At 33.3% G+C, this 12,669-nt stretch overlaps 1 protein-coding gene across 3 annotated transcripts in view; it reads right to left on the bottom strand.

The window, feature by feature from the left end:
- LOC148300760 (polypyrimidine tract-binding protein 3-like) overlaps nt 1-12,669 on the bottom strand; it is a 105,649-nt gene that overhangs the window by 5,229 nt on the left and 87,751 nt on the right. For 2 of the 3 annotated variants that reach the window (XM_088274318.1, XM_088274317.1), the window contains exons 6-9: nt 3,634-3,855; nt 2,468-2,674; nt 1,022-1,055; nt 476-568 (exon numbers count right to left, since the gene is read on the bottom strand). In XM_088274318.1, the coding sequence (XP_088130444.1) occupies nt 476-568; nt 1,022-1,055; nt 2,468-2,674; nt 3,634-3,855 (556 nt within the window). Of the gene's footprint in view, nt 1-475; nt 569-1,021; nt 1,056-2,467; nt 2,675-3,632; nt 3,856-12,669 lie in introns of all 3 variants that reach the window. The other variant, XM_088274316.1, reaches the window with a different exon arrangement.

Raw genomic sequence — 12,669 nt, 5'->3', positions numbered from 1 at the left:
AGATATGCTCCTTAGAGTTTTCATTTCCGACCCTCACAAATGTGTGGAAAATGTTTGAATGACAAAATTAAAAATGAAGATATTAAGAAAGGATTAAATATTCTTCCTTCCTTTATAAATGAAAGGAATGTAAGGCTGAACTAGTGATAATCGGAAAGATTGAGATTTTTTTTAAAGGTAATATGGACACGTGGAGCGAATGGATAACGAGAGAATGACTATGGAAGTATATTTGGCAAATGTGAATGGGAATAAGACGGTCAAAAAAGACTTGACCAGATCAATTAGAACCTTAAATCTGGTGGCATCAACAGTTTACATAATTGGAGGGCATGTAAGACTAGATGTATGGACGTGAAGGAAGCTAGGAGTGTATGTCAGGACAGAAGAGTGTGGCATTCCATCCTCTTTGCCCTACCCCTGCAGGGAAAGGCGTGATGGAAGTAGTAGTAATAGTAGTAGTAGTATATTTTACCCAAATGCGCTTGATGTGGCTCGGCCAGTTGAATGAGAGCAGAATCCTTCTTATTGTATAGGATCTTCACTCTTTGGACATCACCATACACACCTGTCATGAAATTATATAAAACATTAGTAAATATTACATATTATAACCATAATTCTTACATTACTTTCAAACTAAAAGTGCATAACACACTGCTGTTTGCAATGCGTTGTCTTGAAATTCAAAATGTGATAATTATAGAAGTATAACGTTACATCTAAACTTAATTGAATGTATTATATTATAGTTAAGAACTCCGTATTAAAACTATTTGAAAAAATAAAACAGATAAAAGAATAGGTCACTAAACAGTTTCAAGGAATGGTTATAAAAAATCTACAGTAATGAACTGAAAACAAAATAATGTACTAAGCGAAGAATAAGTAGGGGTTGTTTAAACAATGTTCTAAGGTAAAAATAAAAGATGAGTATTATGGACAGTTGAATGTCCGTCGGTAGATGGTTAAAATGTTGGTTGTAAGAAATAATATAAATAATGGTTTTGTGCACACGTACCAAAAAGGGTAAAGAGAGCGTCAGGCGTGACCATCTAAAACAATAGGACAGAAAGAGACAGTATATTATTAGGTGTAAAGTTAAATTGGTTGTTATTGAGTAGTCAGATAATCCAACGTAAGAAAATCAAACAAATTTCATCGATTGCTTAGCATTAACCGGTGAACGAGACAAGAAAATACGGTAGTAAACATTCGAGGAATTGCAAATTAACCGTTGGAGTGCTGAGAGTTGATATGAATAGTCCACTTGGAAACCACGTTTAGTAAAAAAAGTTTTTTAGGCAATGGCTGCAACCGGTAGAATATGAAATTTTCCACCGATTTAAACTTTTTTGAGAGATTTTAGAAAGTGAACTATCAATCGGCATAGCGAATTTTTCAAGAGTATTGATTTTTCTATCCCATTTTATTCCTAACTAAACGAGTTTTGGTAGATTATATTGAATATGGAGGTAAATATTTTAAATTTTCTATCGATTAGAGCCATTCTATAGTTCTTATTTTTTGTTGTATTCTATTTTTAATTGAAAAATATAAATACTTGGATTTGTCCAATAGTGATGTTGAAAGGGTAAGAAATATTTGTTTTACTCAAAGTAGTGATAGCAATCCGAGGACGAGCCATTTTCACATGACCTTGACACTCTTGTGAATGAAAATTTCTTAGATTACAGTCATTTCTAAATAAATATAAGTATTTTTATTAAAAAATGCATTATTATTTGAGAAGTTTGATATGTTTTCCACCGATACCAGAAATAAATTCTAAAATAGTTCAATATTCGAGAAAAGTATTGTGGATTTTGTACACACCTAATGAAAGGACCATTTTGACAAAAAAGTCAGCAATTTTAGCATACTATTTACGAAAGAAAGAATCTCAGCACTGAAACGGTTAGGGGAATTATCTCTTCATTACTATGACAGCTACATAGCTAATGGTCATAGCACCTAAGAAAAAAGCAGATTGAGTCATTTATTCGACATTCTACCCATGATTGACAACCACATTACCATGACATAACCCGTAACTACCATAGCACTATTCACACACTTAAAACTACACAAAAAAGTTTTGAGCGTGTGAAGTGCTATGGTAGTGACGGGTAGTATTGTTCGTATGCCGTGGTTGTGATTGTCCTGACAAAGAGACGGTTACGTCTCGAAACCGGTAGACATAAAAATCTCGGTGAGTTGTTATATACTAATATTATTAAAATTTTTGTAAAAAAATATACAAGTAAAAATGACTAACCACACAGTAAATGCTTTAAATACAAAAAATATTGAAAATATATAAAAACCCTTGTTTCTTTTACCACTTGAATTTATTTTATTATGATAACTAGTTTCAGAAGCTATGCTTCCATCTTTAGGTCTGAATATAATCGGATATTTTGTACAATTTCATTTCAGTGTTTTTCTTTTACAATATGATACGTACCTCCTCATTCAGGTTGGACACAAGCAGCACGGTAGCCAGGGGCATGGGCTGGGGCAGGGCCCGCAGCGCGGGGGCGGCTCCGCCGAGCGCCCCCTGCAGCGCCAGGGCTCCGAAGCCGGGCAGGCCCGAGGAGAGCCCCGCGTAGCTGCCCGCGCCCAAACCCAGACCAAACGGAGGCGCCAAAACGCCTGGCCCTCCTAGAAAGCCAATGTACGGAAGATCTTTTATGTTTATGACTATTCAATTTTGGGTCATTTTGAGTCATTATCCTATGAGTATATATAATTTTCAATGTGAGTTTTTTAAATACTGTTTTTTTTTCTTTTCTTCTGAATTCTTTTAAAATAGGCATTGGAGTCCTGGGGGGTGGGGACGAAGTGTCAGCCTCTGTCCATACATCTTCCTCCCCCCTCATAAATGAGCTGGAGTTAGTCTCCACATATGCTGGGTGGACATTGAGAGTGATATTTGGATGCCGTCTTCGCTAGAGAGAGCTGGAGTAAGACTTCACCTTTGCTGGGTGGACTTTGATAATGATGAGGGATAGTTTGATACCGTCCACGCTAGAGGAAGCTGGAGTTGGACTCCACATGTGCTGGGTGGACTTTGAGAGTGATATTTGAATGCTGTCTGCGCTAGAGGGAGCTGGAGTAAGACTTCACCTTTGCTGGGTGGACTTTGATAATGATGAGGGATAGTTTGATACCGTCCACGCTAGAGGAAGCTGGAGTTGGACTCCACATGTGCTGGGTGGACTTTGAGAGTGATATTTGAATGCTGTCTGCGCTAGAGGGAGCTGGAGTAAGACTTCACCTTTGCTGGGTGGACTTTGATAATGATGAGGGATAGTTTGATACCGTCCACGCTAGAGGAAGCTGGAGTTGGACTCCACATGTGCTGGGTGGACTTTGAGAGTGATATTTGGATGCCGCCTGCGGTAGAGGGAGCTAGGGTAAGACTCCATCTATGCTGGGTGGACTTTGAGAGTGATATTTGGATACCGTCTGTGCTAGAGGGAGCTGGAGTTAGACTCCACATGTGCTGAGTGGACTTTGAGATTGATATTTGGTTGCCATCTGTACTGAGTGAGATGGAGTTAGACTCCACATGTGCTGGGTGGACTTCGAGAGTGATATTGGATGTCGTCTGCACTCGAGGGAGCTACCTGAGAGGCGGTCGCGAGCGAGGCCGGGTCGCGCGGCTAGCAGCAGCGAGGGCAGCAGGTCGGCGGCGCCCAAGGACATGTGCTCGCCGTCGCCGCTGGGCAGGCCCGGGTTGGTGTAGTCGCGGGACTTGTCGTTGTTGTACTTGACGTTCAGCAGCGACATCTTGGAGTAGTCGATGCGCAGCGTGCAGCAGCCGTTGTAGATGTTTTGGCCATCCAGCGCCTGGAACAATGTGACATACAAATTTAGAAAAAAGTCTTGCATAAATTTCAAAGAAAAAAAACCGATGGCGCTGCCATATATATATTTTTTGTTTTTATTTCTTCAAACCTTTATCCGCACCCGATGATGCATAGGGCACTGCATCAATTGAACGCAGTGTTATTTTGATGTTTAACACACGAAGGAAAGGTGATCAGCCTTCCGCTTCGGGTACCAGTCCAGGGTAATATTTAATAGATATTAGAGTGAAAAATCACTTATATTTATTTAACTCCTCCCCCCTGGAATCGAACCCGGGACCTCCATTACGGTAGTCGAGCGTGCTGACCATCACACTACGAAGGCGGATTGTCCTGTTTGAAACACGTATTCGAATGTTGTGTCAAAATTTCAAAGCAATCGGTGAAAAACTTGTAGACGTTTGAGATTTTAAGCAAACATTTAAATTTTGGCCATCTCAACATAGATTATGAAGGTTGGGATATTTACAGGGCTTGCGACCTGTCTATAGGCTGGATTCAGTGATCAACATAAAAACATTCACCATTCTCTATCCATCATTGGACCACACTGCACAATTTTTTGGAATTAATAGTAAAAATAATGACTGTTCATTGAATAAAAAAAACATTATCAAATTAAATTTTACATGGAAATTACCGTATTTTGATGTTTTAAATGGTATTATTAAGTGTCATTTACCAAGAAATATTAAAATAAAAAAAAGTTTCATTTTTTTAAGTAATGGTCAATAAGTTTACAAAATAAGAAAATTTTATGAAGGTACATTATACATATATATTTACCACATAAGTATTGTGTTTGTATAAAACCACAGGTGAATATTGGAGATTAAACGTGAGGTAAATTTTAAAATATCAGGGATAAGAAAATACTTATAAATTGGTATAAAAGGATGTTGGTGAATGTAGGGGGTGGGTAAAGCCATCACCAGGGATTATAATGGCCAGCTCGGGGTGTTAACGATAAGCTCCATGTTAGCTTTGTAAAGCTCCATAAAGAATGAACGTAATTGGTATCACCGGCGATCACTTTTCGCTCTCGTCGAAATAATAGCTACCTATAACTACTCTGTAGCAAATTACGCCCTGAACGCTTTCAGAAACGAGGGAGGAAATATACTCTTTAGAGGAAGAAAAACTACGCCGATACACACACACACACACACACACACATTTATATATATATATATATATATATATATATATATATATATATATATATATATATATATATATAAATATATATATATATATATATATATATATATATATATATATATATATATATATATAAATATATATATATATATATATATATATATATATATATATATATATATATATATATATATATATATATATATATATATATAATATATATATATATGTATATATATATATATATAAATATATATATATATATATTTATATATATATATATATATATTATATATATATATATATATATATATATATATATATATATATATATATATATATATATATATATATATATATATATATATATATATATATATATATATATATATATATATATATATATATATATATATATATATATATATATATATATATATATATATATATATATATATATATATATATATATATATATATATATATATATATATATATATATATATATATATATATATATATATATATATATATATATATATATATATATATATATATATATATTTATATATATATACATATATATATATATATATATATATATATATATATATATATATATATATATATATATATATATATATATATATATATATATATATATATATTATATATATATATATATATATATATATATATATATATATATATATATATATATTTATATATATATACATATATATATATATATATATATATATATATATATATATATATATATATATATATATATATATATATATATATATATATATATATATATATATATATATATATATATATATATATATATATATATATAAGTACTTACATATAGTACCTACATATAGTACCTACATATAGTACCTACATAAAACAGTTCTACCACCAGATGTCGCATGCGTCGCGCTGAATAAAACAAAAGACATCAGATGGAAAAAAATATAATATTCTGAACTGTCAGAATCAGATAGATAGATAATAATAATATTTTTATCTCAACAAAGATGAAGAAGAATACGGAGGTCTAGACATTTACGGGGCTTACGACCGTCATAGGCTGGTTTAAGCGATAACTTTACATTCGTGTAACTTTCACCGATTCTACCCATAATTGACAACCATACTACTCAAATTTTCGGTCCTTCTATATATATATATATATATATATATATATATATATATATATATATATATATATATATATATATATATATATATATATATATATATATATATATATATATATATATATATATATATATATATATATATATATATATATATATGTATATATATATATATATATATATATATATATATATATATATATATATATATATATATATATATATATATATATATATATATATATATATATATATATATATATATATATATATATATATATATATATATATATATATATATATATATATACATATTTTGTTCAAATTTGAAACATTGTGCTTGACTCACTAGAATTTCACTAGAGACATCTATGGCGTATTAAAGAAGCTTTTAATTGAGCAAAAACTCTTTCATTTGTATGTGAACACAAACTTTAAAAATCGCTAGAAAATATCCTTTTCATTTTATTATTTTATTGTTTAAGCTAAAATAATAGTAATATTTTGGATAATTTTTATGGCGCAATTTTCGATACTACCCTCAAAGGTACATGACTTCAAGTACATAAATACATGTGAGATCGCACACTTATATGGTATGTAAGATTTTTAACATCGATATATATTTTTTATTAATATAAATACCGAACGGTATTTTTGAAAAATAAACGTTAATTGTAGTCACTTGAAATATAAAATAAGCAAATAAGCTCGCGGTGGTGAAGTTGGCATAAAAAATGGACAACGGATCAATGGAACATGAAAACTTTTGATATTTTTGACTTCAAAGCGATGTTGTTTATCTCGGGAAACATTTAAGGACGGGTCTCTGACAGCTGGAAGTCTTATTGTACCGACAGACATGCCTCTGTGTGGCTGTGCGGCTGTGCGGCTTGGGGGATGGGGGATGGGGAATAAAATGAGATAAAATAAGAAGAAAATGATATTGCAAGGGAAGAAAATTATCTACAAATGAAATAAAAATAAAGTAAACGAAATCGACCCTTTTTTCTTCAAAATATCGGAAATGCCAGTCAGGTAAATGTCGTTCTTTAAATAGTAATAAAAACAATATGCCGGAGACTTTGGCGCGTTAAAAAAGAGCGTTTTTTTCTGAAAAAATTGGCATCTCAACATAGATGAAGAAGAACATGAAAGTCTGGGTATTTTTCCAGGGGTTATGACATATGTTATAGGCTAGTTAAGTGATCACTTTACACGCGTGCAAAATTCACCAATTCTACCCATGATTGACAACCACACTACTCAATGCTCGCAACTCCTACGAATATCATTAATCTCACGACTTTCTACATGTCGCTCACTCCTTACAAGAACGTCATAAGTCAAAATAAGTAAATTTTCAGTTGTGCATGTTTTCAGAATGCCAAGAAAATGTACTAAATGTAAATGTAACAGGGTGGCGCAAAATTGATCACCCTATCGGAAGACGTTATAATTTTTGCAAATGACATTGTACGTCAATCATATTTGACATTTCGCTCACTCCTTTCAAGAACGTCAAAAATCAAAAATCGTCAATTTTCAGTTGTGCATGTTTTCAGAATGCCCAGAAAATGTACTATATCCCAGCAAAAGAGGCATATTTTTAACTTAACATTTACCCGCTACAGGGCAGAAAGTGTTGTTTTTGCATTTTGAAGAAAAGGTATTGTTTAATTATTTTTTTTAAATATACTAAATATTTTTCAAATGGAGAAAAAAACCTTCAGGTTTTACCTAAAAATATCTGTTGCACAGTAAAAAGTTCAATAAGTGGCTTGATAGTTATTTTTAATACGTTCTCCTGAAAAATCAAGTTTTTTGATTTATGACGTTCTTGAAAAGAGTGAGCGATGTGTCACTGGAGCCATTTATGGTGGGGGATGAGGAAAGCTTTTATTTAGCAGAGACCTTTTATTTGGATGTATAGAAGGTCCTCAATCCCAGGTTAATTTTTACCATACAAAAAATGATACATTGTATTCTTCCTCATCTATGATAAAATGTCAAAAATGTAAAAATAACTCCTATGTAGAGAAAGCCCAGATTTGCAAACAAGTAGTTGGAAACTCTCTAAATAGTCATTTTTTGAATTACCTAACGTCCAAGTGACTCTGATATCTAGCTACGGCTTATGCAACACCGCTTATCATGACCCTACTCAGGCTTCAACTTTTTAAGTTTCACAGCCTATGCCTACTCGTGAGTGGATTTACTCTTTATGTTTAAAGTTACTATAATTTCATGTGATTCACGAGTGAAAATTCTAGGCAAAAACACTCGCACTCTCGAAACGTTGTTACATAGTATTCTATTTATATAATAAAAAAATTATAAAACCCTTATCCGCACCCCAATGATGCATAGGGCACTGCGTCATATAAATGCAGTGTTATCTTGATCGTTTACACATGAAGGAAAGGTGATCAGCCCTCCGCTCCAGGTACCAGTCCAGGGTAATATTGAATAAATATGACAGTGAAAAAATCACTTATATTTATTTTACCCCCTTGGGAATCGAACCCGGGACCTCCAGAACGGTAGCCGAGCGTGCTGACAATTACACTACAGAGGCGGATGTCACTAAGTCTCACTCTACTTATAATGTAACGCTAATGTATAGGTAAAAATGGCTCAATCCGTTAATAAATATGGAGCAATTAAGAGATGAAGTAAATTAAATTATTTTTACAAAAAAAAACCTAATGGAGGGATTATTTTCCGAACGCGTCTAGTTACACAGAAAGGATTTTTAATTTAAGTAAGGCAAGCAAATTAGCAAGATAACCCATTAGATCTTCGCCTCGCCATGGATCTCCTTTCAGGTGAAGTTTGTACATCTTTTAATACCTACGCGATGTCTCCCACCCTTACGGGAACAGGAGGTTCCTACCTCGCCGGGAACTTTCTAGAAAACGTCAAAGTAAAGGCGGGAAGGGAAGCAACAAGAAAAGTAAAAGTCTTTTGGGCAATCAGCTAATGAGTCTCTTAAGTAATTAACATTATACAATTATGGGGTGGGCTACTCTTTACTCTCCAGCAAGAAAGGGGCGGTGACTGTTGACCCCTACTTGGCCTAAAAGAGTGCGATCTTTGGTTTCTAATAAATAATTATATCTAATAAAATTATCTGGGAATTTTTTAGCAACTGAGTACCGTAGAACGGGGTTACTTGAACTTTGATGTGTTACTTGAGCCCAGTACAAAAAAAAATCTGTATTTGATCTACAATAATGAACGTATCGACATGATTCATTGTTTCCCTGACAGGTGACACTTACTGTCGCGATATGTTCATTATTGTAGACCAAATACAGATTCAAATAATTTTTTTGTACTGGGCTCAAGTAACACATCAAAGTTCAAGTAGCCACGTTCTACGGTATTTATTTGTTTCGTTACTTTGTGGTATACCACAAAGTGAATGAATAGATTATAATCTATTCATTTTAAATTTCATTTTAACTTGGCATTCTTATTTTGTCTCTAAGGGGCATTCCAGCTGACCACCTAAAAATTCGTACTTCAGCAGTTTCTAGTTGCCTAGAGTAGGTGTTATACATCGTCTAGCATTCGGAGTCATAGAGGAGTGCGGGTGTGATAATTGTTTATATAATGAAACAAATATATGAAATGAAAAAAATTAAACAATTATATAATGGGAACAGAGTGAATGGTGCACTAAAATCAGTTTTAGCAAATAAAAATCTATCAGCGGAAGCTAAACTGGCAGTACACAATGGAGTTCTGGTTCCAACCCTTATGTATGGAAGCGAAGCATGGAGTTGGCAAAAGAAGGATATACCACAAAGTGACTGCCGAGTCAATTAATGAAACAAAATAAAGAGTTCACGAATTCGTGGAAACCATGGGTGTAACATCCATCAATAATATATTATTAGATTAAAACCAATATTTTTAGCATTTCCACTTTATTTTTATTTGACCAGCGACCGGGTTTCGTCGTTACCGACATCATCAGACTGGTGGGAGGCCTATACAAATTGTTATGTTATATATAAAACAAGGCAGGAGTTGATAACCATGATTTGATATAATTTTATGGAGAAATTAATTTAATTTGAGTGAATTTAATTCACTCAAATTAAATTAATTTCTCCATAAAATTATATCAAATCATGGTTATCAACTCCTGCCTTGTTTTATATATAACATAACAATTTGTATAGGCTTCCCACCAGTCTGATGATGTCGGTAACGACGAAACCCGGTCGCTGGTCAAATAAAAATAAAGTGGAAAAGCTAAAAATATTGATTTTAATCTTATAATATATTAAAAAAGCAATTCCATCACGAAGTGTCAGTGGATAATATAAATCTTTAAAAAAAAAAACATGAATAAGTATGTAAGTAATTGAGATGGTATGGGCACATAGAACGCAGTGAACCAAGCAATCGGAATGTAAATATATTATATACAAGCTTGTGACATATCAACAAGGCGTGTGTGTGTAAAAAAACATCATCCTATTTGACGATAATGCCACTAAAAATATTCAAAACCATTATTTTCATTATTGTTATCATGATGTTTATGAGGTATCCATTCTATATGCTTGTTCAACGTTTCCCTGCCAGTATGTAGGTAGGTATGGTTTGTCCGCGGTACACCGTACCAACCCTCCACCCCCCTATAACGGCGACTGGGACATGGATTCGCACTTTGCGTTAATTGGGCCGAGTTATTAAATTCCCCTCATCAAAATTTCCACCAATTAGGTTGATTATCTGTGCGACCTATACACGGCCGAACCAAAACACAACCCCATAACACAAACTTCCAAATTACTAGTACTTACCTACTGACCACAGAGTTACAAATATATCATGTAATAATCTTCTTCATTTAACCCTTATCTGCACCCAATGGAGCAAAGAGCACTGTATCGTAAAAAATAAGGGTGGTTAACCCGCGGCCCGCGGTTATGTATAACGAATATTAAAAAAAAATATCGGATCCTTCAAAATATATTTTAAATCATATTTATATTTATGTATTAATTTTAAATCAAACACAGATTTTTTGAGTCTACTAAATTGTATTTTATTAACAAAACACATAAAAAATTTATATTGTGACAATTGTTTCGACTTGTTAGGGCATTATCAAACGAATGATATTCGAAGATATTGGGTTGGCCAGGCCTGGTATAAAAGGAATCAGAAGCACTAGGATGCATGTCAGACCTCAGCCCTTAGTGCATGTTATTTCTGTAATCCCTAGTGCATGTTGGTCCTGGGGTCGACCAAAATCGCATGTGATCAACATTTTATGTAGTTATAAATAGTGTGGAATAGTGCGATGGTAGTGACGTGTAGTACTGTTTGCATGATGTTGTAGTGATTGTCCTGACGAAGAGACGGGTACGTCTCGAAACCGGTAAACAAAAAAATCTCGGTGAGTGGTTATATACTAATATACTATTGACATTTTTGTAAAATAAATATAAAATTAAAAATCTTAATACATTAAGGAAATGTGATCACCCCTGGGTAATATCAAATTAATATTAGTTAAAAAAACCCTCTAGGAATCGAATCTGGGATTTTCATTACGGTTTAATTACAGGTGTCTCGATAGAGATGAAGACAAATTGAATTAATGTTCTAGGCATCATCGAAAATAAGAAGAAAAATCCCACTTATGGTCGGAAATGGAAAGCTTGTTACTTCCCAGAACTCCCGATAGATGGCAGACATGAAAACGGTCGTAACTATTACAAAATACTTACATATTTGCAACTTTGCAAATTTGCATATATCACATGAAGTACATATTTATAATAATACCATACACATATGTATTTATAATGCGAAAATTAATTAATTATTTTCCGTGCAAAAACTTCTTTTTCTCCCGCTAACCATTATCTGCATTCAATATGTACCAGCAAAGAGCACTGCATCGTATTGAGACAAAGTTATCTTGATCGCTAACCAAGACAGGGTGATCAGTCTTGCGCTACGAGTACCAGTCTTGATTTATATTAATTGATACTTAATCGATATTCAAGTAATGAAACGCAAATAAAGCGTGTCTTGTCGATAAAATATAAAAGAGAGAAATTAAAAAAAAAAATGTTGATCGCTTAGTTTTCCATTCTTTTTTTCTATCAAACTACGGTAGGCACTTTAGTGCGCCTGTAAAGAACGCTCGCCACTGAGTTAGGATAAGTCCACACATTTTATATCTCCGTTACTCATTTGTCCACTTCAGTGATCAATAATTGGCTACATTGGAAGCTGTACTACACAGTACCTCGTAGACAGGAATACGATACTCGACGTTCATTCAACAGAAAACTTTTCAAAGGATGATCCTGTTACGAAAACTACTCACAAGTTAGGGATCGCCGCAACGTTTCGAGGGATCGAAGAGACATGACGACATCTCCGATACAGCTGGTTCGGGAAGCAATTGACGAAGAAATGCATGAACT

This window comes from Brachycentrus maculatus, unplaced genomic scaffold, assembly GCF_059751285.1.
Source record: "Brachycentrus maculatus isolate JH-2025_06_01 unplaced genomic scaffold, ASM5975128v1 h1tg000657l, whole genome shotgun sequence".
In the NCBI taxonomy this organism is placed as follows: domain Eukaryota; kingdom Metazoa; phylum Arthropoda; class Insecta; order Trichoptera; family Brachycentridae; genus Brachycentrus; species Brachycentrus maculatus.
The sequence above is the reverse complement of the archived record's forward strand: the minus strand, read 5'-3'. Positions and strand labels throughout refer to the sequence as shown.